Consider the following 16996-nt stretch of genomic DNA (forward strand, 5'->3'; position numbering starts at 1 on the left):
TGTTGGCACATAAGTTCTGTCATTTCTGCTTCCCCAACGATCCAGTCACTTCTCTGAGTCTGCTGCCATCATCCTTTCTGAACCCCCACGGCACCCCCTTGGACACCTACAGTAGTAGCACCTGACTCACCTCTGTTTTCCCCTCCTCCAATCCACTCTGCACCATGGAGCCAGCCTGACCTTAGGAAAACACACCCCATCATTTCATTCCCCTGCTGCAGTATTTTCCTTCGCACTTAGAATCAGTCCCGCTGCTCGTGGTGGTGTCTGAGAGCCATGTACGATTGCTCTCTGCCGCCTCTCCAGCCTTGTCTCAGGTCGTCTCCCCTCGCTCACATGCTGTGGACACGCCGGCCTCCTTTCTGTGCTTGGACTCATCCAGGTCTGTCTCACTTCATGGCCTTTGCACGTGCTCGTTCTTCTGTCTGGCACACTTGTAGCTCGTTCTTTTCCATCCATCAGGTCTTCTCAAATGTCACCTTCTTTCTGACATTTATTTATTTATTTATTTGAATTACAGTCAGTTTACAGTGTTGTGTCAATTTCCGGTGTACAGCACAACTTTTCAGTCATACATGAACATACACATATTTATTTTCATGTTCTTTTTCACCGTGAGCTACTACAAGATCTTGAATATATTTCCCTGTGCTATACAGTATAAAGTTGTTTATCTGTTCTGCGTATACCTGTCAGTATCTACAAATCTCGAACTCCCAGTCTGTCCCTTCCAACCCCCCTCCCCCCTCCCCCCTGGCAACCACAAGTTTGTATTCTATGTCTGTGAGTCTGTTTCTGTTTTATATTTAAGTTCATTTGTCGTCGTCTTTTTTTTTTTTTTTTTTTTTTAGATTCCACATATGAGTGATATCATATGGTATTTTTCTTTCTCTTTCTGGCTTACTTCACTTAGAATGACATTCTCCAGGGACAACCGTGTTGCTGCAAATGGCATTATGTTGTCATTTTTTATGGCTGAATAGTATTCCGTTGTATAAATACACCACAACTTCTTTATCCAGTCATCTGTCGATGGACATTTATGTTGTTTCCATGTCTTGGCTATTGTAAATAGTGCTGCTCTGAACATCGGGGTGCAGGTGTCTTTTTGAAGTAGGGTTCCTTCTGGATATATGCCCAGGAGTGGGATTGCTGGCTCATCTGGTAAGTCTATTTTTAGTTTCTTGAGGAATCTCCATACTGTTTTCCACAGTGGCTGCACCATACTGCATTCCCACCAACAGTGTAGGAGGGTTCCCTTTTCTCCACAGCCTCTCCAGCATTTGTCCTTTGTGGACTTTTGCATGATGGCCATTCTGACTGGTGTGAGGTGGTACTTCATTGTAGTTTTGATTTGCATTTCTCTGATAATTAGTGATACTGAGCATTTTTTCATGTGCCTGTTCTGACCATCGTATTTTGACTGTGCCCCTAATGACTCCATCATGCTAGCTTTGTTACTTGTTTCATTTGTGCATTGGCTTCTTGTCTCTCCCAAACGTAAGTTGTGTAAAGGCAGGGGCCTCGTCTTCCGTGTTCACTGCTGTATCTACAGCTAGCAGTGTGTCTGGAACTCAGTAAGTTCTCAGACTTTTGCTGAACGAACAATTACTATTCTCTGTTTCAGCCCTTTCTTATTAATTCTATGCACTGAATACAGTGGTATGAAATATGTTTGGTTTTTCTCTGTCTAGTTGGAATTCTGGGGATCTCCTTCTTAGCTGAGTGAGAGCACATCTCCCAGTTGCTGGCGGACGTGATGTTTCACCGGTTGCTATCAGTGGTCCGAAGACAAAGAAACAGCCGAGGATGGCAGAAGTGGTCCTCAGTCAGAAGCGGTGCATTCGTCGCCGAAGCGCATTCCGTTGCCCTGCCTGCCGAGGCACACGTGGTCATCTGTGGGGGTGGAATCATGGGCACATCTGTGGCCTATCATCTCTCTAAGATGGGATGGAAGGATATTGTCCTTTTGGAGCAGGGCAGGTAAGGATCAAACTGGACCTGGCTTGGCTTGTGGCTCCCCTTCACTGATTGGATGGGCTTCCCTCATCCCTTTTGGTAACACTGACCCACCAATAGCTAATCTAAATATTGCGAAGTGGCATTAAGAAGAATCACAGAAAAGTGAAATCTCCAGTACATTGTTTTGTGATGCCCAATACTCATGCTTTTTGGTTTTCAGAGAAGTGGCAGGCTCCAGCATAACAAGTAGCTAAGGGATGTATTTCTGTCAGGCTCACAGCACATCTTACCATCCTGCTCTCTCTGTTGTAGTAAAACAGCAATGAATCCTGTGACTCGGGTGCTTCGTCTTTGAGCTGCTTTCTGCCTTATTTCTGTTCCTCTTCATTTAATTAACTTATTTTAGAACAGTTTTAGATTTACAGAACAATTGTGAAGCTAGTTCAGAGTCCCCATGTACCTCACATCCAGTTTCACCTGCTACTAACATCTTACGTTAAGATTCGTGTTTCAGTGAACGAGCCAATATTGAGACATTATTATTAACTGAAGTTTCTGTTCACTAAAGAATTCATTCACCTTTTCCCTAGTGTCCTTTTTCTGTTCCAGGCTTTTCATGTTCTATTGCCTATCACAAATTGGACAACATTTAAGACATTTAAAGTGTGTTTATTTTTGAATAGGCAACACATTCACAGAGTTCGAAATTGAAATTGTATAAAAGAGCATACAGGGAAAAGTCTCCTTCTGCCTGACCTTCAGCTACAGGTTTCCCTCACTGGAAGTGAGCTAAGTTCCTTGCATATCATTTCTAGATACTCTTTTACATGTATAATCAAATATGTATTGGTAGGTATGTATATGGCTATCTGGATATTCATTTTTTCCCCCCATCTCATGCAAGTGGTAGCATGACTTAAACTGTGTTCTTCCCCTGGCTTTTTTCTTTAGGGTTGTTCCATTAAGATTGGTGCATAAAAGTATTCTCATTCTTTTTATTTTTTATTTTTTTGGCGGGGGGGGGGCGCTGGCGGGAATTAGGTTTATTTATTTATTTATTTATTTTGATGGAAGTACTGGGGATTGAACCCAGGACCTTGTGCGTGCTAATGAAGCACGTGCTCTACCATTGAGCTGTACCCTCCCCTCTCATTCATTTTGTATGTAAAGTACTCTGTTGAATAGGTGAACTCCAAAATTTTAAATCATTCTCATGTTGATGGGCATTTTGTTTGTTTCCATCTTTTAGTGTTAGAAACAGTGCTATAATAAGGAACCTTGAATATGTTGTATTCACGGATGTGTGAGTCTGCCTAATAGCATTTGCATCCATCCTACAGGCTGGCTGCTGGCTCTACGAGGTTCTGTGCTGGCATCCTAAGCACCGCCAGACACTTGACCATTGAGCAGAAGATGGCAGACTATTCAAACAAACTCTACCATCAATTAGAGCAAGAAACAGGGATCCAAACAGGTAAGCAGGTAATCTAGACTCTTTCACTCAGTACTGTTTTTGGTCTCACACCGAGTCTGCCCAGTGATTTGGTAATTTGGACTTGAGTTTTAGTCCAGGCTCAGCACTAGTCAGGGTGTGACAGGTGGCACAGGGCAAGTCAGGTAGCTTGTCGAGCTGTCTTCAGTTTCCTTCTCTATACGTTGAGGGTCTTCAATCAGTATCCTAGACCCGTTTCAGATTCTGCAATTCTTAGGGAACAAATGTTTTCCTGGGCCATTTCATATATATTTCACTCACTGAAGTATAGTAAGTGGCTCCTAAATGAAGAGGAGGAGAAAGAACTCAGGTTTAGGTGCTCGATAGTTAAATCATAGTTTGATCCCCTGCACTGCAACAGTTGCTGTTAAGGATATTTCTGACTAGAAAGCATAAACGTGGATTTCCCACTACCTGTGTAATTAGGGGAGTAAGGACATGGGATTGCAAGCTAAAAAGTACTGGAGTGAGTAGGAATTGTCCCAAGAACAGGAAGATGGATCTGTACTGTGTCCCATATAATAACAAGTTGAAAGAATGTCTAGCAGTTTGTTGTGAGGAGATGGGTCAGCTAGAAGCCTAGAGTCGAGCCTAGTCTCATGGCTGATGAAACTGGTGACCACTCTTATTATCATGAGAGGGTAGTGAGACCCAGTGGTGAAATTCAGGACAGTACACATGTGAGGGATGCTCTTCTGAAGACCTTGCATAATTCAGATCACACATAATTCAAGACTAATAGTGACAAAGGAGGAGGGTAACTTCTCTTTTTGCCAACTGAAGGGTAACCTTATTTGTAAATTGCAACTGAAGACTGATTTTCTGGTAACTTGGCTATGGTAGACGTGGAACCTAACTGTATTTCGGATACTTCTGGTTGGATTTAATTTAATGACAACAAGGTACTTGAATCAGATATTAACTAGGGGTTGAGTCAGAAGAGGGTCCACAGAATGGGCTCACAGCTAGAACTGCTGACTCCCAGTCCCTTGGTTCAGTTACTAGTGCTTTGCTGAGCCTTACATCGCTCAGGTGGTCCAATTCCAGAGAAACCAGGGCGACAGACTTCTTCTCTGTAAGGTAAGTTAGCCTAGCTTTTGGTCTCGTTCCCTTTCTGGACTGCCTTATTGATGCCTGTGGGGCAGTGAGGAAGCCAGGCAAGGGAGAGTAAGGGCATCCCCCTCAATCTGTCACCCCCATTGTAGTTCACCAGTGATGCTGTGAAAGATGCTGTAGGGGCTTCCCTGATGGAGAATTCTGTTACCCAGCAGAGTGTTACATGTGTATACTCCCATAATCACTGTCACCCAGCGGGCTGCTCTGAGACATTAAGACAAATGACACATGTACAACCTAGATTTAATGATAAGAAATCGTGTGCCAGTTCTCTGAAAATAGTTCATTCTCGTGAGGTGTGCGTTAACAACTTTCTACTCGGAGTTAGTGGATCACTTCAGCAGTCCTCATTATGCAGATACTAGTTTCTGCAGTGCTTCCTTTGCGTGAAGTATAATTTTTGTCGAGTGAATGAACATGCTAATCTAAAAGTTTTAATAACTTTTTGAAAGTATTCCGTATATCATTTGATCTTACAAGGAGGAAGGTTCATTCTTTTACAGATAAGAAACCTAGATGCAGGTAGATTAAGCCATTTACCAAATCCATGTCAAATCAATTGAAAAAAAAATGTTTAGTGAGTTATAAGGAACTTTAAAAAAATTTTAAACATATGTAACAAGTTACATACTCATTATAATAAATATGAGCTATATAGGAATATAAAAATAAAAAGTGAAAATCTTTCCTCCCCACTCAGTAACCCCTGAAAGTTACCACTCTGGTTAGTTTGTACCCTTGGACTCCCTTTTATGGTATATGTATACAGGTATAGTTTTTTGTTTTTTTTTTTAAACCAAACTCAGATTGTATTCAGCATTATTATTACGTACCTTCTTTTTTTTTTTTTTTTTTTTTTAGAGACTGTACCTTGTTTTTTGCCCTTAAGAATGTTTTGTACAAAAATATAAGCCCACAAGATTAATTATTGTAATACTATCTAATTGCAAATGTAAGACTGCAAATTTAAATATTATACATAGGACGTTGGTAAAATGAAGTGGAACAACCACATGAAGGACTGCTAGGTGGATGAGAAAAGGAAGAGGATGTCAGTGAACTGCTGTGGAGTGGGTTCTGGGATACACTGTCATATGAGAAAAACAGAGCATTAAAGATTACGTAAAACAGGCTACTTTTGTGTAAGAAATAAAATATGCAAGTGCATACTTACTTTGCGAACAAGGAAATAGAGGAAGGATAAACCAGGAAGTACTGAGGTTGGTTACCTTCCCAGGGTAAGACAGAAACAGGGTGGAGGGTGGGGGCGTGGGGGGTAGTGACATTTCTTGATTTTGTGTAGTTTCGACTTTTAGAGTGATGTGAACATTTTGCATACTCAAATATAAAAGAAAACCATCAGGATGGGGGTCGGGGGGGGACCTACGATGGAACACTACCAGAAATAACCTAACTACATTTCCAGTGAGTAACAACTTTTCTATAGGGGGAAAAAAGAACTACTAGGAACCTCTGACCACAGTATTTTGACTCTACCTTCAGTCGAAGACAAACAGAAATGTAAACAAACATTGACCAGTAATTAGCAATTTTATTTTTCACAGTGGTAGTGGTATGGACAGGTCTGCTTTCTGTGTACTCTAGGATTGAGCAAAGGAGTAAATTTATTGAAGATACGAGTCCTTTCAAAACCAGGCTCTGACACTTCAGTTCCCCAAACTTGGCAACCTTGTCATGTCAGTGAAGGGCATATTTAGCTGATGATTTCAAGAGGAGTAAGAAAATACTTAAATTTACTTTTTAAAATATACCTGATTGATTCGATGTTTTTCTTCATAAGAATTAAGAGTCACTGCATTCTGGGAAGATTGTCATCGACTCAAGTGTAATAGCAGTTGTAGCAGGTACTTTGATTGTAAACAACAGGAATTGACCCTGGGTAACTTGGGCAAAAAAGAGTTTAGTTGGAAGGCCACTGGGGGCCCGTAGGGCTGGCAGGAGGCTACCAGCTGGAGGCAGGGTGGAGGCCAGGTTGTGGGGACCCCACAGCAGTCAGTCCCTCAGCTGGAACAAGAATAGTCTGGCCAGGACGCTGCTGCTTCTGAGATGAGGCACCTCCTTGATCAAGACTGAGTATTCCAGGAGGGTCAGATGGCTTGCGCTTAGGTCACAGGCCTGCTGGCTGTACTGGGGAACACGGGAGGGGAGGCTGATGTGGTGAGTGGCCTTCACCAAGGGTTACACTCCCACCTAGAATAGGAGGCCAAAGGGTGTAATTACCTAAAGGGGTGAGAATATAGATCGGTCAGAGTTACATCTCCCCCCAAGAAAAGTCTGTGTAGCAATTCACTTCTATTGTAAGAGTGATTTGATGTACATTAGAATCTTCATTTGATCCTCACAAGACTGAGCTGAGACTGGTTGGTTGGTGGGCAGTCCGGACTCATCACAGGTCTGCTGTTGACAGTCTAGTGGGCTTGCCACTCTGCCCCTTCCCCCAAGCCGCACTCTGCCTGGTCTGTCTCAGTTTGGGCTGTTTTCTCTTCCAGGTTACATAAGGACGGGCTCGATCTTCCTGGCACAAACTCAGGACCGGCTGATCTCCCTGAAGCGTGTCAACTCAAGGCTGAAGTACGTATGAGGCTAGAAGCCTGTCCTGACTTTACTGTCAGCTGACCTCTGCGGGAGGGCCAGTGAATGTCATTGTCCCCCTGTGTTCTGTGGCAGTGTCATAGGCATCCCTTCCGAGATCATCTCCCCCAAGAAAGTGGCCGAACTTCACCCTCTCCTCAATGTGCACGACCTGGTGGGGGCCATGCATGTTCCCGAGGATGCGGTGGTGTCCTCCGCTGATGTGGCTCTTGCCCTGGCAAGTGCTGCCTCCCAAAATGGTAAGCTGGCTTTGGGTTAGGAAGGAAGAGGTCGTCTAAGAAAGCACCTCACGATAGGCAGGGGCTCCAAGCCGCTTCCATGTGGGAACACTGGCTCTTAGCTCTTCGCAGGAATTTTGTGTTTCTATAATAACCTGTTAATAAATATTTTCCCTCAGGGCCACAGTTTTCTTACTAAAGTTCCAAGGAACTGCTTTTAGTTACTGCTTAAAGCACTTCAGATTTAAGGGCATTTCCCCACCCCCCCCACGGGACTTGAGAAGCTCCAAGGTTGAAACACACCTTGGGGATTTAATCCACAGACAGCTTGGATCACATCCCAGTGTTGCAGTGAATAAGGGGGAGAACTAGTCAGTGCCCAGGGTGTTACACACTTTGGATAAACTGATTCGTGATGTAGGTAGATGAGGATTTAAGATGCCCTACTGAACTTTTTCTCCCCTGCCCCTTTATGATTACTGGGATTTGGTTATTTACTAAAGTTGGCTTTTCAGTTGGCCTGGCCTTTTCAGTCTTGGGAAAGGCCCATTTCCACAGTCTCCGGATGAGGTTCCAGGAGTTTTTTGGTTTTTAAAATGAAAGCATCGACCTGGCCTTTTCAGTGATTCTTGAGTTGAGAATTTGCTGCAAGTGCCGAGTTCTGACACGGTAGGTGATGACGCACCAACCCTTTGTCTGCCTTTCCACAGGTGTTCAGATCTATGACCGGACGAGTATTCTTCATGTTATGGTCAGAAAAGGTCAAGTCACTGGTGTGGAGACAGATAAAGGACAGATCCAGTGCCAGTATTTTGTCAACTGCGCTGGTCAGGTAGGTTAGCAGCAATACTGGGTCACTGATTTTCTTATTTACCTCTTGTCTCCAGGATTTTTTGGCGTAGAGACGTAAGGTTAGTATTGTGACAGAATAAACAGATGCCAGGGACCACACTGTTTCTTGTGTGGACGGGAAAACTCAGAATTCTCACACTCCAAATCGGAACCCTGTACTTACTCCTCATATAGAAGCACTGGTGACCTTTCCTTCCTCCACCCTGGTGACTGGTGCTGTCCTGGTCCGGAAGGCCAGGAAACGGTTGATCTTGACATAAATCAGCCCTTGGCGTTTGGTCTTTCTTTGGTGATTCATTTCATCCTATCACCCAGCAAATAAGTAGTAGGCGGTTTTATCGTGCCAGGAGCATGCATTCAGTTTCCGAAACACTACGCCGCTGTTGGTCTGGGGGCAGACTGGCCCCTTGCCTCCCCCTCCACAGTCTTAAGGGGACCTAGGAATACTCTCTGACCTGTGAAGTTCTTTTGTGATTGGTGTCTGGGGTTTGCAGTTGAGGCCAGGCATTCTGTTAAAAGGGCCTTGCTTGCTCCCCACGAGTTCCTTTTACAGCTGGTAAATCGGTCTTCCTTTGAGCTAAGAGTAAATTTTGTGCTTTAAAGGGTATAGTGTTGCTCCCCATCCGATAATTGAACTACAGCAGGCGGGAGCTTGGCTTCCCACAGCTGACATGGTAGCGAGAGTGCCCATTAGCTGCTTGAAATTAAACTCTTCTCAAGCGGCTGAACTTGCTCACTTGTCTCTCTGTTCCTCTTCCACCCACAAATCAATCTGTCCGTTTGTAGTGGGCATACGAGCTGGGTCTGTCCAACGAGGAGCCGGTCAGTATCCCGTTACATGCCTGCGAGCACTTCTACCTTCTGACTCGCCCCCTGGAGACCCCCCTGCAGAGCAACGCACCAAGTGAGGACTCGCACTTTGTTTTTAATCTTGTTTCCTTGCCACCGTTCTGTCCTCTGCAGAGGAAGGCTTTCTGCTAAGGACAGACTGTGCCCAAAGAGTCTTGTCTTTTCTGGAGCATGTTACAGGGCGGGGGACCCAATTCTAACTTCCCTGTAATAACTGACTCCTTATGAAAGTGCCCACTCTGGCCATCCCACTTCAGCAATTTTGTTTGTTTTTTGGCAAGTTAACTGTAATTCCAAATTGAGAATGTTTGGAATGTAACCTAGAGTTTTTGTCTCAATGCTGTACATAGTGGAGATGTCATAGGTGAGCTATAAACTCGGGCTGTTCAGTGACTCCCGGCGCCGTGGGAGGGTTTGATGTCACTTTGAGGTCTTCGTCCCTAGAGTGGGCTCTGCAGCCCCCTTTCTGTTAGGCTTTCACGTGGCACAGTGGCAGTTACGTAGTTTGGTTGGTTGTGAGGCCTAGTTAAAGCTTCTAGGTAACTGATCTGGTTAGGCATAGTCTGAGAAAGTCTCCACTGTAAATCTGAGAGGGAGGATCCTCCCCCATGACCGGGAAAGGTATTTTCAAGCTGATGAGAGCCAGTGTTCACTGGATGCTGTGTGGCTAATAAAGCCTATAATTGGTGTTTTTGTTGTGCTTCTTTTTCTGTCCATCTGGAATGCTGGCTGGGCCCTAAACCCTGTTTCTTCTCTCCTACTCCCCACCCCCTTGTCATTTCTCTTCCTCAGCTATTGTGGACGCTGACGGAAGAATTTATATTCGGAACTGGCAGGGTGGCATCTTGTCTGGGGGCTTTGAGAAGAACCCGAAACCAATTTTCACTGAGGGCAAGAACCAGCTGGAGATTCAGAATCTACAGGAAGACTGGGATCACTTTGGTATGTGAACTAGGTTGTAACACGAATGCCATATATTTGTCTAAGACCTTATATTTTAAAGCGTTTTCAGGAATGCAGGCACACCTCGTTTTATTGTTCTTCGCAGATACTGCGTCTTGAATAAATTGAAGGTTTGTGGCAACTCTGTGTTGAGCAAGCTTGTTGGTGCCATTTTCCATTTACTCCCTTTGTGTCTCTCACATTTTGGTAATTGTGGCTTTTTTATTATTATTATATTTGTTACAATCTATGATCGGTGATCTTTGTTGTTACTATTGCAAAAAAAAAGATTTGCTGAAGGCTCAGATCATGGTTAGCACATTTTAGCAATTTTTTTTTTTTTAACTTTTTTTTTTAGAAGTTTTAATAATGCACTGAAGTCTGAATGAGTTGACTTTTTAAAAAGTTTTTCTGAGATCTAGTTAAGGTACAATATTGTATAAGTTTCAGGTGTACAACATAATGACTCATAATTTTTAAGTTATAGTCCATTTTCAGTTATTATAAAATATTGGCTCTATTCTCTGTCCTGTACAATGTAGGTCTGTAGCTTGTTTATCTTGTACATGGTAGTTGTTCCTCTTGATCTCCTGCCTCTCTCCTGCCCCCTCTTCCTTCCTTCTCCCCACTGGTAAGTGCTGGTTTATCCTCTGATTCTGTGAGTCTGCTTCTTTCTTTCTCTCTCTTTTATTTAATTCACTAGTTCATTTTCTTTTTTAGATTCCACATATAAGTGATAACATACAGTATTTGTCTTTCTCTGACTCATTTCACTAAGCAAGCATAATACCGTCCAAGTCCATCCATGTTGCAAATGGCAAAATTTCATTTTTTTCTTACAGCTGAGTAGTATTCCATTATATATATATATATAAAAAACCACGTTTATTTTACCCATCTGTCTATGGACATTTAGTTGCTTGCACATCTTGGCTATTGTAATAATGCATCTATGAACATTGGGGCATTGGGGTGCATGAATCTTTTCAAATTAGTGTAGCAGTAAAGTATTTAATTTTATTTTAAATTTGTTTTTAAGGTATGTGCATTGCTTTTTTAGGCATAATGCTGTCACACACACATTAAAAAATACACTACAGTAGAGTGTAAACATAATATTTACATATTATATCCAGTGGGAAACCAGAAAATTCAGTGACTCGCTATATTGCAACATTCGCTTTACTGAGGTGGTCTAGAACTGAACCGAGGTATGCCTCCGTAGTTCCTTATTTGATTTTTGTAACAACACCATTCGGTGGTTACAGAGGGCAGTCTACAGAGTTTGTCTGGTCTAAGGATGCAGTTACTGGTGAACAGCCTCAGGGAACTAAAAATCTTGGATCTCGGTTAAATGATTTTTGGCTTCTCTTACTTACCTAACATCACTGCTGAAATTTTAGGCTAGGAGGAAACCTTCTTTTGATAGGACTTCGTATAAAATTGAAGAGAATTTTAAAAAGCAGAATTGTTTCGTTAATACGTTCTTCTACTCAATTTTAAAATAATTTTAATTTATTGAATAGGTCATATAGTCACATGGTCCCAAATTCAAAAGCTATGAAAGGGACTAGAATGAAGAGTGTCCCTCCTTCCCTTTAGAACTTAATTTTGGGGAAATTTCAAACTTTTAAAAGTGGGGAGAACAGTATAAACCCCCATGTACCCACCAGCCTGCTTCAGCCTGGTGTGTCATCTGTTACCACTGTCCCACTGGCTTATTCCCTGACTGTGGACTTACCTTAAAACAGGCCGAGGCTCTGTCTTTTGCTGCTGTTCCAACTTAGGTGACATTGTCTTTTATTGCAGATCTCTTTGGGGGCCATTTAAGGGCTTTCCCTCGAGTTCTGATCCCTTTGAGATTGTCCTCTTTAGGCACGGGTGGCATCTGCTCTCCCTCAGCTCCTTTCCTCTCTAGAGAGTATCTTTCTTTCCTCTCCATCTGTGTTTATGTCGATCACTTTGTAGGTACGCCCCACGATTCCACCACGGTTTCTGCTTCTGATAAATGGCCAAGCTGGCTCTTCTCAGGAAAGCTCTCCAAGAGAATTTTCTAAAAGGAGGGAGGTAGAGAAGCGTAAGCGGTGGAACGTTTGGGACTTCCCTAAAGCTGGGGACTCTGTTTTGGTTTGCTGTTGTTTCTCAGAGCCCCTGCTGAGTTCCCTCCTGCGTCGGATGCCAGAACTGGAGGCTCTGGAGATCGTGAAGTTGGTGAACTGCCCTGAGACCTTCACCCCGGACATGAGGTGCATCATGGGAGAGTCTCCTTCAGTGCAGGGCTACTTTGTCCTGGCGGGAATGAACTCTGCTGGCCTTTCGTTTGGCGGGGGAGCCGGAAAGTAAGTCCTTCTCACTCAGACTCAGCTTGCTGGGCTTCTTCCTTTCTGGAGCTACTCCTTGTCAGTATGGCCTGTAATGTACTTAATCCAGTATGCGCATACTGAGAGGAAGACACAAGTAATTGACAGTCGTATCCCCTTCAAAGTACTCACCATGGGAGGCCCAGAAACGTCACTGTACAAAACGCTGGTGGAAGTCCTCTTTTGGAGTTAGCCTCGGAGCCTGTGGGATGTTCTTCTGTACTACTTCAGTCGTAACAAATGTTGGTCCTTTGTATATCTGAGTTTGGAAACAACCAGTTGTGATGAATGAGATAGAAGATTATGCTGATTATAGATGGTTTTATTTTAAAATTTGGTAGTAATAAAAATTAAGACAGTGTTGAAAGGACAAATACTGTGTAACATCCCCTTATATGAATCCTTAGAATAGTCCAATTCATAGAGACTGATGTAGAATGGTTGTTGCCAGGGACTAGGCCAGGGAGGATGGGAGTACTGCTTAATGAATACAGAATTTTGGTTTTGGAAGGTGAAAAGAATTTTGAAGATGGTTTGTGTTGATGGTTATAGACAATGTGAAAGTATTTATACCACTGAACTGTACATTTGAAAATAATAAAGATGGAAAATTTTTATGCTGCGTATATTTTACCACAATTTAAAAATTTTTTGAAATTATAATGAACAAGTATTTTTTTGTAGAATTGTTCTGAAAACAGTTACAGAATAGAAGTTACCAAAAACGTCTGGAGCAAAGGAGATACAGCCACATAACCGTGTAACCTCCTGAAGCGACTATAGAAAAAAGCCCATTGGCTGTGTAAATTAGAGTACATTTGTATGTATATTTTAGTTTTGTTTCTGCAGAGTTGTGGCTTATCTCTTAAATACTTTCTAGGGAATCTTATCATTAGAGCTGAAGTCTCCACAGTGGTCTTGCAAGAGCAATAAATGAGTCCAATTTGTTTCTCCCAGAAGTTGAGGAAATTACACAGAATTGCTCACCTAGTCTGTGACAAGATCTGGTCTTTTGGTTCTGTTGGTGCTTGATTCCTAGCACAGCACTGAGTGAGTCACGGTGCTGAGAGGCCCAGCAACTCCCCCCATCCACACAGGTACCTCGCTGAATGGATGGTGCATGGCTATCCCTCAGAAAACATCTGGGAACTGGACTTGAAGCGTTTTGGAGCCCTCCAGAGCAGCCGCACCTTTCTGCGCCACCGGGTCATGGAAGTCATGCGTAAGTGAAGCTTTGTGCCCGCCGCACCTCACTGCAGGCCTATTCTGTCACCCACAGGACCAAATGCTGCCTCAGTTCTTTAGTAATTGCTTTAAGTTGGGCTTCTGATGTTTAGTGGTTTCAGGCCAGTGTTGTGGGCATTATGCCCACATGGTTGATATGGAACATTTCTTTAGTGTATTGTACCTTATTTACCTTGCGGACCAGGAAAGAGGAGCTGGACATACAGGTGGCAGTTACTGCCACGTCCTTACTGCAGCTTGTATATGCCCACCTTTGCCTCCCATCTGCTCTGCTGTGTCAGAGTGAATGCTCTCACTCCCTACTTGGTGTTTGGGATCATGTTCCTTTCCAAGGCAGGGAATTTGCCAAGTTAGTCTCAAAGCTTCAGGATTCTTCAAGTGACTTCCGTCATTGACCCGTCATATGCTAGCAAGATAGGAAACTGCTTCACATGTAAATACAAATCATCCCTACTCTCTTTCTCCTTGTTTTTGCTTCCCTCTGACTTTGAAGGACTGGATTCCTTTAACTTCTTAGTCTATCTTGTCTTGGCTTTATTTTCTAATGAGCCCTCAAGAACTGAACCAAATCAGATTGTGATTTCATTTTCCTGTACTGAAGAACTATTCTCAGACTTGCCAAAACATATCTAAATATTTTGGGCATATTTATGCTCAGGACAAGTTTCTACATTGGCGGTGACCACCATTCTTGTTTAAGGATGGACTGTTGGTTTAGTAGCTGGAAGTTCCATTCGTAGTGAGGCCTCTGGATGACCTTTCACACCTGTGTGCTCACTTTTGGCCTCTAGCAGAGAATTCACATTCATGGGAGTTAAAGGACCTGGTAGCAATATATGTAATTGCTACGGTTCCTTATTTTTAGCAAATATTTTGGTTACAGTGTTGAACTATTACAAGTCTAGGTTTCTCCATCTGTAGTTACTTTGGAACCTGTGCAAATAGCAATTGAGCTTGAGCTGCTTCTTGATGATATGGCACTTTTGGTGGCCTCCTCAGATTCTCAAAATATGGAAGTTGCAGGCATGGTAGAAAATGAGGAAGGGGAGAATAGAACCTAAAGCCTCAGAGTGGGGTGTGACAGTACAAGGACTCCAACATGCCTGCCTTCGTCTCCCAGCCTCGCCCCACACAGACATGCCTCTTGTTTGGCATGGTGTGAAGTCGGGTGTTCTCTCTGGAAGGGACTAGAGATCATAGTCTTTCTGGATATCTTCACTTTCTGCTATTGCAGATTGGACAGTAGGAGAAAGGAATTCTGACCCTAGCTTTATGTGAATAATGTCACTGGGACAGTACTGCATAACCTGTCAGATTTCAGAGCCACCACGTCAAGGTAGGCTGTGTGCCCTTTCACTTCAGAAATGGTTAAATATTAGGAAACATGTGTAACAGGTCTGAGGCTCCAACCACACAGGCACTGGAAGGAATCAAGTGCCATTTTTTCACATTTTGTAACGACCTGTGTCCCACATAGATATATAACCTTCGTCTCTGCTGGGAGCTCAGCAAGGTTTAGAACCGTGACATTTCTCCCACTGTTTTCTGCCTACTAATTTGGAACAGTAATTATGAACCAAGACCTAGGGTCGTTAATGACTCACAGCTGTATAACTCTATGGAGGAGCAATGCCAGCTCTTGCAGTGTGATCCTTTCTTCTAGAGCATGCCTACTTTATGGTACTGTTTGGCAAATTAGGCCACAGCAGCCTGGAAAGCATGCTGTTTTGAATAGGAGCAGAGTCTTGTGGATATTGGGTGCTCAGCTCTGTGCTTTCAGAGACTGCTCTTATCTTCTAGCTCTGCTGTATGACCTGAAGGTTCCCCGTTGGGACTTCCAGACCGGGAGGCAGCTACGCACGTCTCCTCTCTATGACCGGCTGGATGCACAAGGAGCCAGGTGGATGGAGAAACATGGATTTGAGAGGCCAAAGTACTTTGTGCCACCAGACAAGGGTAAGAAGGCACATTCTCATTTTTGTTTTGTTTTGGTCCTGAGAATAATAAAAGTTGTTCTTAACTGTATATAGGTAGACTGTGTTCCTGGGAGAATAAATAATAAAAACCTACTATATTGTACTATGCAAGGAGACACCCCAGTATAAATCCCCTCCTTTTCTGTCTTCCTTTCGTTTTTTTCTGTCCTGCAGACCTCCTGGCGTTGGAGCAGAGCAAGACTTTCTATAAGCCAGACTGGTTTGAGATTGTGGAATCTGAAGTCAAGTGTTGTAAGGAGGCCGTGTGTGTCATTGACATGTCCTCTTTCACAAAATTTGAAATAACAGTAAGTATTTGGTTATACTGTATAGCACAGGGAAGATCTTGTGGTAGCTCACAGTGAAAAAAAAAAAGTGACAATGAATATATGTATGTTCATGTGTAACTGAAAAGTTGTGCTCTACACTGGAATTTGACACAACATTGTAAAATGATGATAACTCAATTAAAAAAAAAGTTTAAAAAAAAAGTATTTGGGAACCAAAACAACAGATTTGGAAATTGCATATTTATTGAATGCCTCTCATTTTTCATCCATCTCTTCAAAACTGATTCTGTAAGAACTCTTGTATATTTTAGTGTTTCACCTTCATTATAACATTTTTCCAAATTTTTAGCTTTGTTTCTGGGGTTTTTATCTGCTTGCAGAGGCCCATTTATCATTAGAATCAATAGCTAGCTTTCTCTAGAGCTTCTTGCAGCAGAGTAAATCTGCAAATATTATCGTACCAGCTAATTGCATTTTCTCAGCAAATGGCCTTACGCAGTGGTCAGGCTGAGTTATGGAGCCAGAGGTTCTTACATTCGTTCTCCCTGCTTCATTCCCTAACCCTGCAGTCCACTGGGGATCAGGCACTGGAAGTCCTACAGTACCTCTTCTCCAATGACCTGGATGTGCCCGTGGGCCACATCGTGCATACGGGCATGCTCAACCAGGGCGGCGGGTACGAGAACGACTGCAGCATAGCTCGACTGAGCAAGCGCAGGTGAGCCATGCGCGCTGCTCTCTCCGCGCGCTGCTCCCTCCGCACTCCACCCTCGCAGCTGGGGCAGCGCCAGCACTCCGCGAGTTTCCAGGAAACTAATTACACTGAAGGGGAAAAAAAATGCCATTAACTCATGGCCAGTTCATCAGTAGCCCAGCACACTCAAAATCACAAGAAGAAAAAAAAAAGAAACCCACCAGATTATGTAAAACTCAGTGTGGAAAAACTTAGTTACCCTCCTGGGGGAAGATGCCTTATCTCACGTAGATCTGTAGAATTTCTTGGGACTAACAGGAAGCTAGAATCTTCTGTTTTATTATTATGTGATACATCCTCAAAGTATATGCTGTTGACCTTCCCTAA

At 43.1% G+C, this 16996-nt stretch overlaps 1 protein-coding gene and 1 long non-coding RNA gene across 8 annotated transcripts in view; one reads left to right on the forward strand and one right to left on the reverse strand.

The window, feature by feature from the left end:
• PDPR (pyruvate dehydrogenase phosphatase regulatory subunit) overlaps window positions 1-16996 on the forward strand; it is a 39615-nt gene that overhangs the window by 8148 nt on the left and 14471 nt on the right. For 4 of the 5 annotated variants that reach the window (XR_012509230.1, XM_010951731.3, XM_010951730.3 and 1 more), the window contains 12 exons: window positions 1695-1983; window positions 3303-3436; window positions 7081-7162; window positions 7259-7422; window positions 8112-8233; window positions 9040-9157; window positions 9895-10044; window positions 12191-12383; window positions 13502-13626; window positions 15450-15605; window positions 15800-15933; window positions 16485-16633. Coding sequence is in view for 4 of the 5 variants with exons in the window: in XM_010951731.3 (XP_010950033.1) it covers window positions 1760-1983; window positions 3303-3436; window positions 7081-7162; window positions 7259-7422; window positions 8112-8233; window positions 9040-9157; window positions 9895-10044; window positions 12191-12383; window positions 13502-13626; window positions 15450-15605; window positions 15800-15933; window positions 16485-16633 (1751 nt within the window). In the remaining variant the exon portion in view is untranslated. Of the gene's footprint in view, window positions 1-1694; window positions 1984-3302; window positions 3445-7080; window positions 7163-7258; window positions 7423-8111; window positions 8234-9039; window positions 9158-9894; window positions 10045-12190; window positions 12384-13501; window positions 13627-15449; window positions 15606-15799; window positions 15934-16484; window positions 16634-16996 lie in introns of those variants that run through there. The other variant, XM_074370440.1, reaches the window with a different exon arrangement.
• Window positions 2952-16996, reverse strand: part of LOC105066409 (pyruvate dehydrogenase phosphatase regulatory subunit, mitochondrial) — a 49831-nt gene continuing 35786 nt past the window's right edge. The window contains exons 14-16 of one of the 3 annotated variants that reach the window (XR_012509233.1): window positions 12537-12663; window positions 11786-12097; window positions 2952-3735 (exon numbers count right to left, since the gene is read on the reverse strand). This is a non-coding gene — a long non-coding RNA (pyruvate dehydrogenase phosphatase regulatory subunit, mitochondrial). Of the gene's footprint in view, window positions 3736-6102; window positions 6812-11785; window positions 12098-12536; window positions 12664-16996 lie in introns of those variants that run through there. The other 2 variants (XR_012509235.1, XR_012509234.1) reach the window with 2 other exon arrangements.

The sequence above is a fragment of the Camelus bactrianus genome, chromosome 9, assembly GCF_048773025.1.
Source record: "Camelus bactrianus isolate YW-2024 breed Bactrian camel chromosome 9, ASM4877302v1, whole genome shotgun sequence".
NCBI lineage: Eukaryota > Metazoa > Chordata > Mammalia > Artiodactyla > Camelidae > Camelus > Camelus bactrianus.